This window comes from Leishmania panamensis (genome assembly GCF_000755165.1).
Source record: "Leishmania panamensis strain MHOM/PA/94/PSC-1 chromosome 28 sequence".
NCBI lineage: Eukaryota > Euglenozoa > Kinetoplastea > Trypanosomatida > Trypanosomatidae > Leishmania > Leishmania panamensis.
This window is the reverse complement of record NC_025874.1, coordinates 536,751-556,866: the sequence shown is the minus strand read 5'-3', so window position 1 is coordinate 556,866 and position 20,116 is coordinate 536,751. Positions and strand designations below refer to the sequence as shown.

The 20,116-nt window shown below is 57.0% G+C and overlaps 6 protein-coding genes across 6 annotated transcripts; all 6 read right to left on the bottom strand.

Moving 5' to 3' along the window:
• Positions 1–2,390: 2,390 nt before the first annotated feature.
• LPMP_281580 (Qa-SNARE protein) lies at positions 2,391–3,143 on the bottom strand (the record flags this gene model as incomplete). The annotated part of the gene is made up of 1 exon (XM_010702196.1): positions 2,391–3,143. One exon carries the CDS (start codon positions 3,141–3,143, stop codon positions 2,391–2,393), a length of 753 nt encoding a protein of 250 aa, XP_010700498.1.
• A 923-nt stretch (positions 3,144–4,066) lies between these two features.
• LPMP_281570 (ATPase, putative) lies at positions 4,067–6,379 on the bottom strand (the record flags this gene model as incomplete). Its single annotated transcript, XM_010702195.1, has 1 exon — positions 4,067–6,379. One exon carries the CDS (start codon positions 6,377–6,379, stop codon positions 4,067–4,069), a length of 2,313 nt encoding a protein of 770 aa, XP_010700497.1.
• A 609-nt stretch (positions 6,380–6,988) lies between these two features.
• LPMP_281560 (hypothetical protein) lies at positions 6,989–9,088 on the bottom strand (the record flags this gene model as incomplete). Its single annotated transcript, XM_010702194.1, has 1 exon — positions 6,989–9,088. The coding sequence occupies one exon, from the start codon at positions 9,086–9,088 to the stop codon at positions 6,989–6,991; it is 2,100 nt and encodes a 699-aa protein (XP_010700496.1).
• A 1,630-nt stretch (positions 9,089–10,718) lies between these two features.
• LPMP_281550 (hypothetical protein) lies at positions 10,719–12,743 on the bottom strand (the record flags this gene model as incomplete). The annotated part of the gene is made up of 1 exon (XM_010702193.1): positions 10,719–12,743. The coding sequence occupies one exon, from the start codon at positions 12,741–12,743 to the stop codon at positions 10,719–10,721; it is 2,025 nt and encodes a 674-aa protein (XP_010700495.1).
• A 1,784-nt stretch (positions 12,744–14,527) lies between these two features.
• Positions 14,528–14,944, bottom strand: LPMP_281540 (DNA polymerase kappa, putative; the record flags this gene model as incomplete). Its single annotated transcript, XM_010702192.1, has 1 exon — positions 14,528–14,944. One exon carries the CDS (start codon positions 14,942–14,944, stop codon positions 14,528–14,530), a length of 417 nt encoding a protein of 138 aa, XP_010700494.1.
• A 2,863-nt stretch (positions 14,945–17,807) lies between these two features.
• On the bottom strand, positions 17,808–19,607 carry LPMP_281530 (DNA polymerase kappa, putative; the record flags this gene model as incomplete). The annotated part of the gene is made up of 1 exon (XM_010702191.1): positions 17,808–19,607. The coding sequence occupies one exon, from the start codon at positions 19,605–19,607 to the stop codon at positions 17,808–17,810; it is 1,800 nt and encodes a 599-aa protein (XP_010700493.1).
• Positions 19,608–20,116: the final 509 nt, after the last annotated feature.

Below are 20,116 nucleotides of genomic sequence, written 5' to 3'. Positions count from 1 at the left end.
TCAAGCGCGCTTGAAGTTCCTCGACCGCCCTGGGTAACCCATCCTGAAATGAGAGGCGGTGAGCTTCCTTGTTCCAATGGTTTCCGAAAAGCGCGCGGCAACCTCCAGAGGGCTTGGAAGACGATCCATGGCTGAGCTTGAACTCAAAAGTCAAGTGTGCGAGCCTCAGAGTAGGTGGGTGAAATGCTAGAGCACTGCTGCAAAATCGCCGTAAAAACCGCGCTCCGATGCCAGCTGCATGTGGTGCCTGCGTGCCGGTCCACTGCAGACACACCCACACACCCATAAAAGGTTAGTGAGGGTCATGGGAGACATAAGGGTGGCAGTGTATCGTCGAGAGAGAGAGTATGGCATTCAGCAGCGTAGGAATCATCTGCAAAATACCCCGCCCGCTCGCTAGCATGCCAACAGCAGATCATGTTCGCAACCCCAATTCGATCACGTCACATGCTTAACTCCGTATTATCGGAGCAGATGTGGGCCTGCACAATATGGAAGAAGGACGGGCTCTGTTGTGGCTGGCGTGGGGGTGCACACAACCACCTCTTCTTGCAGCACCTCTTTAGCCTTCTCCTTCCGTCTAAGACGCAACCGCGCAGCAGAGAGAACGCGTTTGAGAGAGCGGGAGTCATTTTTTTTTTCCTCTTTCGCTTCCTCCCTTTTCGTTTTCTGCGAGGATTCCGCCTAAACACGCAGACGGACACACACATGCAGCTACACAGTCACTGGTTCTTCCGCAAGCTCTATTCCTTGCAGACAATCGGGTAGTCAGGGAGGGGACGGTGAAGAGGAGGAGGGGGAGGGTAAATTGTGGTGTCGCTGCTTCTACAGAGACAGGGCTTTCCCTCTCCACGTGCCATCGCACCGTCTTCCTAAAGAGGTTGTGAGTACCTTCAAAATAGAATTGAGACCGAGACGGGGGGGAAGCAAAACGGATCGCGAAAGAGAGAAGGGTAGAGCAGTGGAGCTAGAGGTGTTGGCATGGACGTGTGTATGCGTGTGTCTCTTCGTGTAGCAGTAGACATCGGTAGGTGAGTAAATGGAGAGCAACAACATCATGGACCAACACACACACACACGCACGCATTGGCAACGAAGTGAAGACAAACCGTAGAATAGCAACAACAAAGATGCACTGAGGTGGAGACCCAAGGAGGCGTGTAAGCAAAGAAGCGAGAAAGCTAACCCCCGAAATAATCGCGAGAAGCCGCTTCTCAGGCCCCCGACACCGACGGATAAGCAGAGTGAGAGAGCGTGACAGAGAGAGAGATGCTTCCCACAAGTGAAGGTGATCAAGCACAGCAACGACGGCAAAATTTCAACTAGGGAAAACAGTAACCGAAGAGGAGAAGCTTGGAGTGAGAGAGAGAGAGAGAGACAAGCGAATGAGTGATGCTGTTGGACGATGGTGGCGGTGGGGAGGGCGACGAGGCTGACAAAGGCGAGGAAATGCATTAACTTCAGCAGCACAGAGGGAGAGAGACAGAGAAGGACTCACAAACACACCCACGACGCTTCAAGCAAACACAAAAAAGAACACCATGCGCCGGTAAGGGCAAGGAGGGAAAGGAGAGGGGGTGGGGTAGGCACCGTTACTTCTCCGGGGGCGCCCATGTTCCAAGATCCCGTGAGATATCGATGGATGACAGACAACTTCGTTTCCTCAAGCGGACCAGACATATCGAAAAAAAATAAAACAAACAAAACGATGAAAACGAAACGAATTCGAAGTCAAACAACAACAAAAAAACAGAGCAAACAAGAGAAGCAGCCCCAAAGGAGAGCGATGCGATAGCGATGAGAAGGTCATGATGTGTACCACCCCAGCATGGGCCTGCATGCGTCGAGGGCACAGGAAAGGGGTTTCGAGCTGAGTCAGCGCATATCCGACTTGAGGAAGAGGCGCGGAGGGAGAGAAAGGAGAAAGGGGGAGGGCAGTAAACAGACAAAAAAGGACTCGAAAGTGGTTGAGCGGAGAAACGCGTGCGCTCGAGAGGGACGTCGATCTCTACAGCCAACACCCCCCAGCCGAGAAACAACGGCTCAGCAGAAGCGTATCGACCTCCTTCTTCCCTGCCCCATGCAATAAAAGGGAGAACGACGCCTCTGACTCTTCAAAAACGAGAGGCAACACCCCGGCCGCCGCACAGCACGCATTAATATGTGCACATATACGCAAGGGTGAAAAACTCAGCAAAGCACTCCAACAGCTCCCCTTTCCCTACTTGCTGCAACCGCACCGTAAACTACTGTACTGGCGCTGTTTTCTTTTCTTTTTTTTTTTCCTCTCTCTCTCTTCCTCCCCAGCGTGTGGATCACTTACCTGTCCATTCCTGTCTTTCCCTCCTTTCGTTACCCTCTCTTCCCCGTACAAAGTCACCACACGTACCTCATGGGATCTTGATGGTGCCGGCGAGCACACCAACAAGAACAAACAGAGCAACTATAATCCCGATGCACACCACGAAGCAAATCAGCTTCTTGCGGCTCTTCTTCTGATACTTGCGTCCCTTCTTCAGCTCTGCGCTGCCCTTCTCCACGTACCGAATGCTCCGCTGAACATTGGCAAGAATCACGTCCATGATTTCGCCCTGCTCATTCACCAAGAGGGCTAGATCGTTGAAGAGCTGGTTCAGTTCACGCATGGACTGCTCGATGCGGTAGATGTCGTTGCGTGTCTCGATGATGGAGGCAAGCACCTCCTTGCTCTGCTGGAAGATGTAGCTAGACGTGTTGTTCTCCATCACCTGCTCTGCCAGCTGCGCCGCTATCGAGTCGTCGATGGCGCTGCCGTCGAGGTTGGTGTACTTGATCTTGATCTGGCGCTGCGTCTGCGCCTTGTAGAAGGCCTCGTTGGCGGACTGGTGACGCTGGTACTCGGCCATGATCGTGGCCAGCTTCACCACGAGGTACATGTGCTGGTTCTCCTCGATGCGGATGACGGCGCTGTTGGCATGCACGCTGTCCGGCGTCTTCTTCAGATTGGCCGTATTCCTGGACATCGCGTCGAGCTTGTCCTTCGCCGCCCTGGCCGCGTTGCTGGCCTCGCGCGACAGCTCGTCGATCTCGAGGCGCAGCGCCTTTGAGCGCGTCTCGTCGACCGTCTGCATGTTCTCTGCGTGCTTCTGCCGCAGCTCCTCCATTGCGGTGCGGATCGCCTTGAGGCTGCCCAGGACCACTGCGGTGTCGCGGTAGAAGGCGTCGAGGGTGTCTATTGTGTCTTGATCAATTTCGTTTGTCGGAATATTAAAGGTTACTTCGGCGGGTGTGCTGCTACCCGGCGGGCTGTAGATCTGTGCTGACGGGGGTGAGGAGAGGGAGGCAACGGCCGACTTTGGCGAGGGCTCGAGGCCGGCCGCTGCCCGCAGTAGTGGAAGGCGATCCATTTACATATGAGGGCTGCAAAGGCTCTGGGAAGAGGGTGGGTGGGTGGGTGTTGACAAAGCGAGAGAGGAAGGTACATAGGCACCGTTCCCATAGAGAGAGAGAGAAAGAGGAGTAGACATCTGCGGATGTTGTCAGTCGTGCTGTGCCCACAACTCCTCAAAGGAAGGCACAAGCAAGTTGGCGGCGCTGTAGCACGCCTTATCTCAATACAGGTACTACAGTTTTTAAAAATTGTAACTGTTCTTCGCTTTACACCGTCGCGCGGCCTGCTAGCGAGGTGCTTCAGTACTAATGCAGGTGGGAGGCGCAAGGGAACGAGAGCTAGACGAAGAGGGTTGGCCGACATTACGCGGGTCATGGGTAGTGGATTTGGGAGTGTTAGGTGTGTGCCTGCGGAAAAAAAAGAACGCGGCCGACAAACAAGAGCCAAAGGGGGGGGGGGAAGGGCGGCGGCATGGCCAGTGCACCTTTCAAGGACGTGTAATGATCAGCACGTACACATCGAACTACTCGTCAAAGAAGAGAACGGCAGCATTTGCGGAGGGGTGAGAGGGGGGGGGGGTGGATGGCCTTGAGGGATGTGCGGACGAGGCTGTCCACTGCTAGGCGGACGTGATGCAGCTTCGATACCCAACACAGATTCATGGCGCCAGCGTCCTGATCCGGCACAAAGGGCAAGTTACGAGACACATTTCTTGTAAGCGGCATCCAATAGCGCCAGTGCATCGTAGCTGAGCCCCCCTTCTGTTCCCCCGCTTGTAGAAAGGAAGGCGGTGATGGCACGACGCAGATGCCGCTGCCTTTCGCACTGCTCTCTCCGCGGGTCGTGAGTGGCTTCTGTGCAGTCCAGTTGCTCGTCAATCACCGCGTCTTGCATCGCTTCCACATTATTACTTACAGCACGGGCAAGCTGGACACCGAACACCGACGTGAAGTTGCGCACCTCGGCGCCGCTGAAACCGTCAGAGCGGCGCACAAACGCCTCCACCAGGACCTCGCGGAGGTTGTCTAGCTGCTTGATATCAGTCAGAGCAGGGGCAGCGACACAGTCGCCATCCACGTTCGCCGAGGAAGTAGTGTTTTCTTGTTCGTACAGCCAATGAGCCCATTCTCCATACACGACGCGCCGTACGAGACTCTCGCGAGCCGCGGCATCCGGTAGCGGCACCTCTAGGAGCGTGTCCAGTCGACCGGCACGTAGGAGGAGTGGGTCCAGCAAGTGAACGACGTTTGTGGCGCCGACGAAGAGGACAAAGTGCTCCTCATCCTGCTGCGCAGCGTCCAGCAGGTGAAAAAGGTGAGACACAAGACGGGCATCGTGCGTAGTGGCGGTGGCAGGGGTAGAGGCACCCCTGTCTGGACCATCCCCGCAAGCCGCGACAGACCTTACGCGACGCCGATGCGCATCCGTGGCATTTGCGTAGCGGAGTCCAAAGGCAGCTTGTATTTCGTCCATAAACACAAGCGAGGGGCTGCGCTCGCGCGCGACATTGAAATACTCCTGCAGCCGCCTTTCCGATTCGCCTACCTCCGCCTGCACCAGCTTGGGTAGGTCCATATAGACGAAGGAGGCGTTCAGCTCGGTTGCCATGGCCTTGGCCAGCATCGTCTTGCCGGTGCCCGGAGGGCCATAGAGCAGCACGCCGGTCGAGGGGCGCACGTGGAAGTGCCGGTACGTGTCGCGGTGCCGAATCGGATCGGTAACCAACCGCTGCAGCGTCTCCTTCACGTGCGCCATCCCAGCAATATCGTCCCACCGCGTCACCTGCACGTCCACAAACCCTGCGCTGCGACGATACTCCAAGGCTGTGACGGAGCCGCTGGATTGATAGGCTTGAAGAACTGCCTGAGCCATGGCGCCGGCCACATGCTCATCACACTCGACAGTGCCGGGGTCGGAGGAGGGAGAGGGGGAAGGACGGGACGTCGATGAGGTACAGTGGTCGAGCGCGAGGCCCAGCACCTCCTGCAGTCCTCCGTACGAGACCCCACCGGTGCGCAGGGCCAACGCATCAACCATTGGAAGCGGCAGCAGCAACGACGCTTGACCAGTAGCACACGTGGTGGCGTATTGTAGAAAGAACGCGCGCCGCGCCGCCTCTGTCGGAGTGGGCAGGGAGAGGGCGTAGTCAACGTAGCGGTGCCGAACAACAGAAAGCACCTCGTCCAGCCCTCCCGTGAAGAGAGCAACAGAGACGAGGCGCGTTAGGTGCAGAGTGGCGCACTCGTGCTGCGAGAAGAGAGGCGGGCAGCTGCGTAACACCGTGTAAAGATCGGCGAGGAAGGCTGGGTAGAGCGTGTTGAGACCCTGTGCGTTGGAGCCGTCACGAGACGGCCCTTCTACACCGCGGCTTTGCCGTGTCGCTGAGTCGGCGGTTGCGCTGCTGCTGCCGTGAATGTGCGCGTCATCTTGCTGTAGGTAGCACTCAACGTGATCCAAAACAAGCAGGATAGCGATTTCAGTCGGTGGTGTGGTGTGGAGCGTGTCATTAGCTACGCATGCCGTAGTGGCGCTTTCACGGCTGTATGCGATGCACGCCTCGTATATGGCATGACGGAGCAGCCGACGCAGCCCCGTGCTGCCGTCGTGAGCGCTTTGAACTGCCACAGCCTTGGCAAGAGGCGGAATAACCGTCACGACGCGAGTTCGGCGTTGCACTTGCAGCAATACTGAGATGGGCATATTTTCCGCGGCGACGCCCGCTGGCCCTCTGCAAATTACGGCATGGTGGTCCTCCTCGTTTTTCGAAATGTGGGCGACATCGTCAGTAGGAGCGTCTGTGCATGCATTGGCGGCGTCTGCAGCACGACGAACGAGGTGGCTCTTCCCATTCGAGGTGGGTCCACAGAGCAAGACCGACGGGATCTGCTCATATGGCGCGTACGGCCACCAGCGCAAGAGCGAGACGAGCAGGAGGTGCACCTGTTCTAGGGGCGAACAGGTTGGGGAGGGGGACCTCGCGGTGTCACCGCTGTGACCAGTGCTCACCATGGAGAAGCTTCCAACAATGATGCTAAGGGGCCATATAACCGAAGAGTGGGAGAGAAGAGCGTTAAGACACGTCTTCGACGTTTGGAGCGGAGGCAGGAAAGACTGAACGAGAGGGCGGAAGCGATCGATCTATACGGAAAGTGTAAATCGCGGTACGTGCGTCTGTCCCTGTCTCTATGTGGATGTGTGCGCCTGGGCAGTTGAGGAATGTGCCATGCAACCTCGCATTGACTGCACACTGCGAAACCATTGACTGCACGCTTGCTCTGGTATAGGACTCCCACGCGCGGAGTGGCGTGCTGCCCCCCTTCCTCCTGCATGGATGAGGAGTGACCAATACGCCCCATCATGCCACAGTATCGCCCTCAAAGGACATCCGTGATATGTGCAGTGAGCAACCGCAGCGTCGGCGCTGCTTGCACCTTTTCTTTGTTGTTGTTTTTATTTTCCTTTCCTCTCTGTCGACTAGGGAGACACCGACCGTAGTTCCTCCGCTGAAGGCGGCGAAGGCGTCTACGTGTATGCGCGCCCACACGCCCAGGTCCTCCTGCTTCGTTTCAGTGTTGACATCTGGTGGCAGCCCGTGACCGAGACAGTGAATGGTGTTGCTCACACGATCGGTATCGCCAGCGTGTGCCCGTCTCCGGTGTCGAAACACATGAGCCCGTCCACGCAAGACACGGCAATGAAGGGGGACGGCATGAGTGCCGCATGCCCACTCGCTAGGCTTGACGCAAGCTGCACGTGTGTCGCAGTGACGCCGGGAGTGCGAGAAAACGATGAGCCGCCCATCACGGCACCCCATTGCGCCCCTGCGCACCGCAGGGTGGCGGTGAGTACACTTTTCGCTGCTATGTGAGCAAAGTGGCGGCCGTCGTCGCTGAAGGCGCAGCGTGGTCGCGGGTGCGCCGTGATGGGGCTGCAAAACCACTCGCCTTGTGCGTTGCCACCGTCTGTGACAGCACGTTGGGGCCCCCCGCGGATGCTGTGCAAGATGGTCGTCAGGACAGCCGACCGAGACGCAGTCGGTGACAGGCTCCCCAGGCGTTCCAAGACCGACCACGGCGACGGTGGCGGTGGAAGACGCGGTCTTGCGACGGCGGTGGAGCCAAGAGACGAAGGCACGCCAGCCCCGTCCTTCGTGCGGCTGCGCTTTACCGCGACGGCTGCGGAGCTGCCGGTGTTCACCTCCAACGCAGCCACGTTGGTCAAGACAGCCGTGCCGGTCATATCGACAAGCCCAATGCGTCCAAAGCACGAGGGATCGCGTTGAATGTCCGTCACAGCGCGCCCTGTGGGGCTCTGTCCGCCGGTTTCAGCGAAGAGGTGCTGCGCGGCCTGCTGCTCCGCACGCGTGCGACGACGCCCAAGACGATCTCCGCTATCGGGGCGGCGAAGGTCGGCCATCACCACGGCACCCGAGGCATCTCCCAGTCCGCAGACGATGCGGAAGCTGTCCTCGAAGGCACAACACGACAGCACACCTGCTACTGATGTGGCGGCGGTGGCCGAGCGGCCGCCATGCCTCATCCACGGCGGCTGTGGCACATGCGTGCGCAGCGCAACGTGCTTTTCGTCATCGTCGGCAACGGCATCACCTGTGTGTACGGAGGAGCCTCTCGCAGGCGTGCGCCAGTCTACCACGCGCAGTGTTCCATCCGAGAAACCAACGACTGTACTGTGCGGACCCCAGTCATCCATGCAAGTCGCGTTTGCAATCATTTCGCACGCAAAGACGGTGTGCTGAACCGCAGCGAGTTCGGCACCATACTCGCGCGACTGGACCAAGGACACAGAGCTCGTGGAGAGAGCCACGAAGTCTGCCTGACAATGGCTCCAGCTGTTGCTAGAGACGTGCGGACGATGTTGATTCAGTGATGAGCTGCTCACTCTGGCACTGAAGGTGCCGCTGCGGGGGCGCACCCTGTGCAGGGTGCCGCGTGTGTGCTCGAGCAGCACGCTGGCCTCTTGCGCCCAGCGGACAGAGGAGACGGTTGTCGGTATCGCTGAGGAGGCGTTCGACAATGAGCCAGCGCAGTCATTCCACCCAAAGGACTGATCCGCACTGCGTGACTGGTACGCGGGCGCTCTCTTTGCCTCCTCACCTGTGTCTTCGTTGCATCCACGCCACATGTGCACCGCAGGGACTCCTGCGGTGCGTGGCTCTGTGGACAGCCCACTGCGGCGGAGGAGCACACGGCTGTCTTCGGTGGCAACGGAGAGAAGCTCATCTACGGGTGGCGGCGCGCCATCCCCATAAGACGCGCCCACTGTGCGGCGGTGCATCGCGTAATCATCACTGGCTCCGCGATATGAGAGAACGACGGCGTCACGAAGTGGGATGTGCCCAACGCGCTGCGTGAGCCCTGGCACTACGGCGGCACGACCCCCGTCTTCCGCCCCGTCCGTATCGGCGCTGTTGAGCGCGTCTACATCGACAAAGTCGGCGCCTCCCGATGCCGCAGCCACAGAGACGGTGGAGGACATCCTCGTCGCGGCGCTGGGGGAGAGAGCTGTTGGGGAGCGTGTTGCGCCGGTGACGCCGCCACGACGGTCGTCTGATAGCTCCGATCGCACGAAGAGAACTGAGAGCCGGCGCCCCTGCGCTGCACTCGCTGTCGTGCCTGCTCGTGTGTGTGCCGACACGCGTCGTCGAGCATCGTAAAAATATGCAGTTCTCATACCCCAACTAGAGGCGCTGCCACACATGCGGTCTTTACGCTTACCTTCGTGTGCTGGTGGCGCAGTTGCGCTTCTCTACACCCCCGTAGTGCTCACACGTACCACCGTAAGGGCTGTGTCTATAAGAGGCGAGGAAGAGGGGAGGGCAGTATCAGCAAACAGTGACGGTCCCGCATTGAAAAGAGAGAAGTGTAGCGGGAACTGGGAGCGAGGGAGGGCAAGTCGAGGAGAGTAACGAAGAAAAATGTTTCTCTCCCTCTGGTAACGTGTAGGCACCACTTTTACTAGTGAAACGGGCGTTGCATCGGCAACGATGCTTGGTTGAAGGAGGAGCAAAAGGGGGAGAAAAAAGAGGGGTGGGGGAGGAGGGAGAAGCCTGACGCATAAAAAACAGCGAATATGTGACATTATGGAAAGGTGTTGAGACGAGAAGGTAGCCGATGCATGCGTGTCGCTTTCCTTCCCCTAGGTATGACCGCGCCCCGTGCGCCGCGTCGCCTCTCCTCCTCCTCGAGGGCCCCTCCCGTGCACTTTTCCCTTGCGGGATGGCCGGTAGGGTAACGCAAGAAGCGGGAGCTTGAAACTGAACGGGGGAGGGCAGAGCTAAGATTCCATACAAGCAGGTGGAGAAGAAGAAAGAGACCACCTGTTTTGCTTACCGTGCATCTCTTCTCACCTTCCTCTGGCGACTCTACTCGTTGCGGCTGCTAGACTGCGCGCCACCCTCGCAATTCCCCCATTGTTTGGTGTTTTTATCATCGCCTGCTTGTTTGTCTGTGCGAGCCGGCTGGGTTTGCGTCTATGTGAAGAGCGGCTGAGCTGCACGTCGGTGATATCTCGCGGCCCCGCGAAAGGCATCAACGATTTCTGTCCATCGCGCTCGGCATTTTTCAAAAACGAAAAAAAAAAAGGATAGAGCGAAGAAGGAAGAGAGTTGGCGACAAAGTTGAAAACGCCTCCTCCCTCCTCCTCCCTCCCTCCCCCTCCACAAGCGGAAGCAAACCATCGTCAATAACCGCAACACATCAAGGCGGCGCAGGAAAAAACAACAGCAGCAGCGGGGATGGTCGCCGAGGGCGGGATAGAAGGGAGAAGGGGGCTGGTGGTGGTGGTGGTAATGTTGCTAGCGCAGCTACCTCACCCCTGAGTAGACAGCAGTAAAGGGGAGCCATACGCAAGCAAACCAGGTACAGCTCACTCCTCAGATGGGTTAATATGTCGAGGAAGGGAAATGTGGGTGGTAGGGCAATCAGCAACGGCCGCAACAGACAGATGTGTCGCTGACCCCCCGCCCTTTCTCCCCTGCACGAAAGTCTCTTTTTCCTTTTCGTCGCTTTATCAAGGAGTTTCCCGCCGCAGTGTTCACGTAGTGACTGCTGCCTTCGCATGAGACTCAATCGCCTCTTTCCCGCTATCTGCCGTAGCAGAGCCCTTCGCCATGGGGTTGGGGTGGAGGCAGCAAAACGTTCGTGAGACACGATAAGCAAAGAGAGGCGCCCCCCATTTGTGCGATCAGCTGCGTCACGAACATGCACATTCACAAGGTGGAGCAACAGAGAGGGAGAGGGAGAGAGTTGCTTATTAGTGAGAGAGCATACGCGTAGCTCTGCGACAGCACTAAACGACCAACTCGCCTGTGCCTCCGCCCCACTCGTTCTTACACATACACCACAGAGTCTACCTTGCCGGGCTTTCTTTTTCTCCCGCTTCTCTTCGCTTCTGCACCACCGGTTGCCAGCATCTCATTGCGTCTCATTATGCGGCCTTGATAAAGCAGGAAAAATCCCTTGGCGGTGAAGTACAGCTTCTCCAACTTCTTTGCTTCTGCTATCATTATAGGCGGCACCATGGGTATCAGCGAGATGCCAAAGACGGCCAGGGTGATGTACCTCGCAGTGTTTTGCCCCTCTGTGGAATCTTCGAGACAGTTACGGTATGGCAGGAGCTTTGCTAACACTCGGTGAAGCACCGCAACGGCGGCTTCCTCAGTGGTCTCGCCTTCAAACCTCCCCATCACCGGATCAATGTTGCTACGGTGCAGTGTGACTCGGACCCCGGCGTAGGTGAACCCTTTAGTGTACATGTAACGGTGCAGTGAACGCATCGCTGCTTCCGCAGTGCGGTGGATCGCGTCATCCGTGGATAAACGGCCAAATGGTACCTGAGTTGCCTTGCAGCCAACATTGCCCAGCTGCTTGCGAAGCTGACCAATAATAACGCTGCGCATGGTTACATTGTAGTCGGTGCGATCTTCATTCACAATGCTTATGCGGTTGCTCGCCATGAACTCAAGGGGTGCGATGGACCGCCTCAGGTTTTCCGGTGCCACCAGTGACGTGACCACCTCTTCCTCGAAGTACATTCGACCAAAAGCAGCGGCGTAGCACGCATGGGCCGTTTCCCTCGACATGCAGTAGTAAAGGTGGTAACGCTTTTCGTAGAAGTCTCTGCAGGTCACGATACCAAATATGCGCTTCAGCAGTTCCACAAAGGCGGGCGTGAAGACGGGCACGCGACTCACCGGAAAACTCGCCATAAAGTCGCGTGACGCCTTCATGGAGCGGATGTGGCGGTGGAAGGAGCGGATAGAGACGAGTGGGACGCCGCTACTGCCACCACCCTTGCCTGCCGTTAGGGATGCGGCCTGCTCATCGCGTAATTTAGCCATCACCGCTAACACCTCTGCGTCGCAAGCAATCTTTGCCAAGACAGGGCTTGTGGCCACACCAATGCAGACGCGGACCGCCGCGGTGGAGGCGGCATCAGCGGAGCTGGGCGTTTCCTGTGCGTCCGTTGTTCGGGTCGCTTCTCCACTGCCTTCGCTGGCGCTCTGCGGGTGCCGTGTCAGCACCTCGCGCCGGATAATGCGAGCGATCTCTGCTGCGAGCGCGTCGGGCGTCAAGGGCTCGATCTCCTTTTCTGAAGGCGGGCCAGCGATGCCCTCTTTGTTCACCGGCTTCTTTGCAATATAATCCTCAACATCCTTCAGCACCTGAGACACATTTCGACGGCTCACGTTCAGCAGTGGTAGATAGGTTGCGTAGTGCGTCACGTCAATGGCGAGCTCGTTCGGAAAGGGCTCCAATATTCGACACACGTAGCGGCGCAGTATCTTCTCTACGGCGTCGCGCACTGCCTTGACCTCCTGCTGCTTCGCATGGTGACTCGACAATGACGATGATGAGGTTGGCCCGTCAGCATCCTTGGCGCCGCCTAAGTGGATAAACTGGAAGTAGATGGAGTTGCCGGGCAGAGTCGCGCGCATCACATCTTCGTCGGTCCCGATGTGTCGCTTCATTGTGTAAAAGTCGTCGAGCGAGGCGTATTTGCACATCAGCACACGCGACTGCATCGTGCGCATGATCGCCTCGGAAATAGTGTCCATCCGATGCAGCGGGTAGGTGTAGGCGTCTGGTACCTCCAGCAGCTCGCTTGCCTTCGTCAGCTCATCCATGTCAATGTACTTCAGCACTTGCTCCCTTTTCATGTGCCCACGTGGCACCTGGCCAAACATAAAACTGCCATCGTCGTCGTCTTTGGTGAACTTTCGTTTGGAAAGTGTGATGTCAACCACGGACGTGTCGTAGAAGAGAGAGGACAAGTCCACCTGGGCGGGGGTATCTTGAAGACCTGCTTGGGGGTGGTAGACGGTCAGCGGCTGCGACGCCGCATTCTCCTCCATTCTCTCTGACTTCAGAAGACCTGTGGTGCGATGCAGGCCAAATGCACGACGTGAAGTGGAGAGAGTCGTTAGACAGCGCGGCAGAGACGACGCCACCGCGTGCACCGCTCTGGGAGCGCGAAGCAGCCCACGCATGCGTGCTTTTTCTTTTCCAGCTGTTTGTTTGATTGTTGCTGCGCTTGAAGTTGTGCGAGCGGTATGCATGCGAGAGCCGCTTTCCTCCAAGGAAAAACCGAGAGAGAGGAAGAGAGAGAGAGAGCACGTGATGCAACAGACAATGGCGGTGATGAGAGGGGGAGGAAGTGCCTAATCCAATTAAGGAGAGAAAAAAAAAAACGATGGAGAAGAGCCGAAAAAGAAGACGGCGATGTGAGGGGAGCGAAAGAGTCGTGGTCTACGCACACACAGACGCACCACAACGTCTCCGCGGCCGATGTACCCCCCCTTTCACGCGTCAAGTCGTTTCTGCGAGTTTCGTGATGTCCGCGTTGCACGCGTGGGTTTCCGTAGCGACTTATTCCCCTCCTTTTTTTTTCATTTTTTTGGCGCTGCTTCTAAGACTTCGCTGTGCACACGCGTGCTCCGTCGGCAATCCCCTTTCGTTTTGATACCGCCACGCGCGCGAGGGAGAGACCGCACGCTTCACAAAACGCGCTAAGCGTGCGATCCACATGGAGCGAGTGTGGTGGGACCAAAGGAGATGAATGAATGTACGGAAAGAAAAACTGTGCGGGCGGGGGGAGGGGAGGGGAGGGGGCAAAACAGACACGCTCATAAAAGACACCGTCAGCAACTTCTTGCGTCACTCACGTACCTAGAGGACCACACGCATGTGAGGCTTCCGCCGTAAGATGGAGTGCATAGAAGTGGGTGTGCCCGTGACCACGGCAGCCATGTGCAGGACATCGTCCGGATCAGTAGGGGAAATGGGTAGATTGAAGGTGTGGAGATTGGGGGGGGGGTGAAAAACTCGTTAACGAGAAAACCGAATGAAGTAGAGTAGGCGAATGCAGTGTACATCCAGCTTTGATGCGGAGGAGTTTTCACATGGATGGAAAAGAAAGAGAAGGTGAGAGCGCACAGCTATCGAAAGACAGGGAGGGCTGACAGACACTTGCGCACTTTTGGGGGAAGCGAGATCAATGCTCTCGGTCGAGATGACATGACGTTGTCTCACAGCATCCTCATCCGATCTTTGTCTTTTGCTTGCGTCGCCCGCACACACAGCGTGGGTGAGAGGGAGGGAGAGAGAGAGAGAGAGCCTGCGCGGCAGAACATGTTAGAACCTGATTTTAATGCCCAGACATTTTCACATAGTGTTGCTTTTCTGCTATACTCTTCTCTGTTTGTATCCTTTAGTCGTGGACACGGGAATTAGAGATGCGAAGGGAAAGGATGGCCAAGTGAAAGAGTGTACAGGGTGCAGCTGGCGGCGTTTGTCGAGGGGGGGGGGTGGAGAGAGAAACCGAGAAACTTTGACGCATGAGCAAACCACTGAAAAGGGAAGCGGATGATGCGCAGAGCAGAGAGGAAAAAAAGAGAAATAAGTAGGGAGGGTTGTGTGTGAGGAGGACAGTGCGTAGACAAGAGCGCTGCGAAGCGAGCGGTACAAGGTGAATCAATGCAAAACACCACAACAGAAAAGGAGGAGGCTTTGTGGCTCATGGGCGTCTATTAAACTTTCCTCCGGTGTGGTCGAGAGGGGAGAGAAAGAAATGGCAGAGCACGAGAGAAGAAGGGGAGCAGGTCATAATACACACTGCCTATAGGCTGGTGTGGGACCCTTATTCTCTCGACATGTTGGTTCTGCTCGACGACGAGCTGCGGAGACCTGTTTTGCGACCGCTGATGTTGGTCGGGCGTGGAGAGATGCCTTTTTCAATGGGAGTGGCGACGTCTTTGCAGTTTCTGCGATCGAATAGCGCTGCTTTGGAGCTGCTGTCTGTGCTGTTGCGGCGGCGGAACTCCGCGCACACATCCTCGGCAGGGCGGTCCTTGTGAGTACGAAGGAAGTCGGTGTTATCCATCGTCAGCTCGTCCAACCCTACCGTGGCGTAATGGGGATCGTATTGAGCGCCAAATGGCGCGCACCGCAGCGGACTGGCGGAGGTATAGATCAAATCTCGGTTGATGTATCTGTAGGGTGGGGCAGAGCTTCTTCGCGATAAACTCTGGCATGCCGGAGCATACACCGTACACATGAGCCATGTAGTTGCTTGTGGCCAGCATCGCGTAACTTCCGACAGCGAACGGCCGCTCGCGCAGCGACGGATCAACCTTCTCCTCCACTGCAGCGTAGATCATGTCCATGTCAATGTGGATAAAACATTGCGAGAAGCTGCGTGACGCCTCGAGCTCCGCTTCAGTAGCCTCGGCACGGGTTCGCCAAGCATGCGGCTCTGTTGTTTGGTAAACGCAAGAGCTGCTGCTGTTTCGCCACAAGGGCTTCGTTCTTCCCACCCCACAGTGTCTCCTTGCGCTGCTCGCTCTTGTAAAAATACGGAACCGCGCGTCATTTCTCGAATAACGTGCCCCACGTAGTCTTTGTCAACTTTCTGCAGGCCAGTTTTAGAGTCACCAAAGGCAAAACGACCCACAGAGGTCGATGCCGATGAGGGAAAAGTAGAGGGCGCCACTGCTGCTTCTGCTGTCCATGTGGTCACGCGTGACAGGCACCGACAGGTGCGCGCCAAGGCGGCGGTCACCATTGGCTGCCCCCAAAGCAGGTAGGAGGAGGAGGAGCTCATGCACTGCCGTCATGGTGCAGAGGTGAAAAAGGGAGAGTCGGTAGCAAGGACCACGCGTGTTGTTGAAGAACGGCGAAGAGGGAGTCTGAGGAGTGCGGCACTGCTTAGTTACCCCGCCCGCTTACCCTCCCCCCTTCCCCCTGCACAAACACACCGAGGGGCGTGTTACGAGGGGGACACAAAAAGGGGGAGGGGAAAAAAAGGAGTAGCTGAAGGTGCAAGGGTTGCTGCGAATGGGTACGTTCACAAGGACCCCACAAACATCTCAACGTCCCCGCATCGTTCCCGCACCGGTAGGTCTAATGCCTTGGCCCGATGCGCAATCACTCGGTGGTGCTACGAAGGCATCTAAGAGGGCGACAAAGCACGACAAGAGCCTGAAAAAGCCGATTCCAGAAGACGCGAGTCCGTGAAGATGTAGTGGTGGGGGTAGAGAGAGAGAGAGAGAGAGGGAGAAAGAGAGAGGAGGGTTGAGAGGCAGCGGTTGTGTGCGTATGGCGTGCACGTGGCAACCTCAGCGGCGTGAAGCGTTGAAGGGATCGACCACCATATGGAGAGAGGGAGGGAGGCGTGTTGGTAGAGCGGAACGCATATATAGGGAGTTGCACTTCTCGCAGGTCGCATCGTTGCAAGCACAAGTAGCCCAGCGGCCGTGATGGAGGGTGGTGTGCGGTGATCAGAGGGTAGGAGTAGGGGGGGGGGGGAATGAGTCGCCCCGTCTTTCTCACTGGGGTACCTCTGCCAGCGAAGGGATACGTAGAGGCGAAGGGCAAGGTACCTCTCTCCAGTGCACCCGCCACACCAACACGTTGATAGGAGCGGACGGCTGCTCTGAATGAACATAGCAGAGTTGACTCCAGTCAATGCTCTTGATTCTGTCCAAGTGTAGAGGAGGGGGAGGGGGGCGGCGGCGGCGGCGGCATACACACACGCGATCGGCGTGCACGCGTCCATCTCCGCTAAGGGAGATCACGATGGATCATGTTGCTCAGTCTCTTCTTTGCACTTGTATGACAATAAACCCTCCAGAACACGCACCCCAGCATCGACCCAAAGGAGAAACACCCCACATACAGACAAACGCATGAACGAGTGGTGCTGATGTGCACTCTGGATAGACTAGAAGGAAATCGACTTCCTTCCATTTCCTTCATCGGCCTCCGCGGAGGCACTTATGGACAAACAAGGGGGCACAAGACATACACAAGGGAAACGATACCGACACTTTGCTCAAGCTCTCGGGGTCGACATTTTGCTTCCTCTTCCTCTTCTCTGTCGTGTACGTGTGTATGAGAGGGTGATGGCGGTACCGGTGTTCCTCTCTTCTCGCCAAGTTCGATGCGCTCATGTGTGGACATGCATGGACCTAGTCAGCCCCATTGTTGAGCTAGAACAAACTGCACAAAGCAAGATGGTGCGTCTGAGCAGAGGACACGCATGTCCACCCAGTAGGGCGCAAGAGAAAGCCACAAGCCGTAACCCTTTTGTCTACTTTCCACCAGCCTCTCACTGAAACACCAACACATACACTCACATAGCGCCCCCCCCCAAAAAAAAACCAGCCCCCCCCCTTTCCCCCCTCCCCCTCGTCACTCAACGACTACAATCAACGAACAAGAAGCCAAAAAAAAAAAACCTAACCATCAGACAACACCCTCCCACACTTACACCTTTTAAATACACCTACACCAGCGGTGCGGAGAGCCACCGTACTTGGTGTATCTCTATGTGAGGCACTGAAGCCGTATCTCACTGGGAAATGGCCTTCCTTTCATTCCTTGCACTCGCGATCGTGTGTGGTGCGTATAGAAGGATCTGAGGCAGGGGAAGCGGCTAGCTGGGTTGGTGGGAGTAGAAACTGGGCAGGCGAAGCATGGATGCTGAGATCCATTGTCACCCATCTTTCGCTCTTCCTTGTTTTAACCCCTCTCCTCCTTGCCTCCCCCAACTTCACAGCAGTTCACCTCGTTTTTTTCCCTTTATTCGCTCTGCTGCTCCCAACACACGCCATAGCGCAGTCGACGCATCACGGAGAACAGTTCAGCCAAAATCTATACACGGGTAAACCCTGGAGCGTCTCATTTGCCATCCTTCCCCTTTGGCCTCTATACACGAACAACAACAGCAAAAAAAAACCAAAATCTATGCCTTCGTTCTTTCAAGGTTGAGTCACCGCGGCGGCGGCGGCGGCGTCCGACTCATGTCCTGTCCGAGCATGCTCGAGCATGTCCTGTGGGATATTCACCGCTCCCCAGTGACCGTCGTTTTCGCCTTGTCTCCTCCACTTTCTACCGCCTTCGATGTCCACCGTGCTGCTTTACTTCTTTTTGTGGAGCTTGTGCTTTGATGCCTTGACGCGCTTGCGAGCGGGTTTGATGACTTTGGCCGCAGCCACAGCAGGCTCCGCAAGGCGGGGTTTCGGAATGTTTGGATCGGTCAGGAACTTCGAGACGGGGATCTTGCGCTTGGGCATTGCGGGAGGCTGCGCCGGCTGGCCTTCATACGCGCCTGTCTGCTCCGCCGCTAAGGCGGCTTTCTCAGCATCGCGGCTAGCATCGTCCGCATCCATGTCGAAGTCTTCATTTACTTCATGTACTCCCGTCAAGGCGCCGGTGAGGGCGTCTCGGCTGCGGCTGTTGATATCAATGTGATCATCATCAGCATCTGTGAAGCGCAGCAGCCGGACACCGATCAGGCGGAGCTCGGCGTAGTGCAGGAGATGCGGCTCCAGCAGCTTCTGCGAGGCCTCCAGCCACACCTTGAGATCGTTTGTGTGGCTTGGGAGCGCAACGCTGAACTGCTCCGTGTCGAAGGTGCGATATTTGAGAACCAGTGTCATCTTGCGTGGCTGCAGGTGATCACGGACGCAGCGGACATGACACTGTTCCAGTAGCTTACGGAAGATTCGCGTGAAGGCCTCTGGCGAGGGTAATGGCTCGCTAAACGATGTTTCCTTGCCAACCGACTGCCGTGCCTGGTGCCTGCGCTGCGAGAAAGTTTCTGCCAGCCCCAGTCCAACACTGAGGTAGTGCGCAAGGGTCTTTTCTCGAAACAGGTAGGCAAGAAGGTACTTGTGCTGCAGGAGGCCGCCGCATGTGTGGATGTGCAGCGCACCGAGGGTCATCTCCTGCGCGTAGCCGATGCCGGGAATCTTGCGCAGCGGAATGTCGCGCACGTAGTCGATGACCTCCTCGCGCGTTAGCAGTGTGATCTCGTGCTGGCCATTTGGCTTATTGACGTTGCTTGCAATCTTCGCGAGAATCGATGTGGGTCCGATACCGCCGCTGCTTGTGAGTTGCGTCTTAAGGAAGACCTCGTCGCGGAAGTCGTGGGCAATGTCGGATGCCGACACGGCCGGGAACTCCTGCAGGTATTTGGTCACGTCCATCGTCAACTCATCGAGGCCGACGCTGACGAACTGCGCATCGTAGCGGGAGGCAATACTGTGCACCCGCGCCGCTTCTCGCTGGTAGGCTGGGAAGTCATTCGGCACTATGATGAGCTCGGGGCAGAGTTTCTTGCCAATAAAGCCGGGCATCCCAGACCGCACGCCGTACTGCCGCGCAATGTAGTTCGTTGTGGAGAGCATCTGCTGAGAACCGACACCGAAAGGCTTTTCCCTCAGCGACGGTGTCTTCTTCTCCTCCACCGCGGCGTAGAACATGTCCATGTCAATGTGGATGTACCGGCGCCGAAGATCACGCGTCGCCTCGAGTTCGTCCACCATGGTGTCTACCATGGCCTTGATCTTCTGCTTCTCGGCTGTGCTGATAGAGTCGAATGACTTGGCCTTCTCTTGCAGCTCTTCGGCCTTGCGACGCCGCGTCTCCTCGAGCCGCTGCTCCTTTTGGTAGAAAGCGGACCCCTTCGACGCCTCTTCAATGACGTGCTCGACGTAGTCTTTATTCACCTGCTGAAGCCCAGCTTTCGAGGCGTCAAAGTTCAGCTTGCCGGCGCTGCGGTGGTCTTGGTGCTGCGCACCGTTCATGCCGGCGTGAGTCTGCAGATTATGCGAGTCCTGCGGCGCGGCGTGAGCGTGCGCCTCGAGGGCGGCACTGTCCGCCTCGAAATCCGCCGCGTGCGAGTTGCTGTAGTGGTCTCGTGCGGCAGGTGACATACTGGGGCTTACTTGCCAGGCAGCGGATGGTGTGACCACGGTCGCGGCGGTAGCCGCTGACGGCTTCTTCGCAGCAACAGGGTGAAGATCCCGCTTCTCGGTCTGCTTGCTCGCCCGCGCAAGACCTTTTGAGCTCACCGTGGAGGCAACAAACCGAGAGAGCCGAAGCATAGTGAGCCAGCGCAGGAGAAAGCACAAGAGAGAGAGAGAGGTGTGCCTTGCACGTTGTCAAGAGGGGGGCTTCACCATAGGACACGGAACAGATCAACACCCCGTGAGCAAAGGAAAAAGGCGGTATTTTGTGTGCGTCCTCTGCGATGTGTGTGTTGAGGGCAAAGAGGAAGCGAAAGAAAAGCGCAAATCCAAAGACAGAGGTTCGACAACAGCGCTCGGGGAAAGGGGCGGGCCAGCTGTATCACTCTATGTAGGTATGAACGACAACGGGGAGGAGAGGTAGGTAGTATTTCCGCTGTCTCTCTAGATGGGAAAAGCCAGAGAAAAGGAAATAA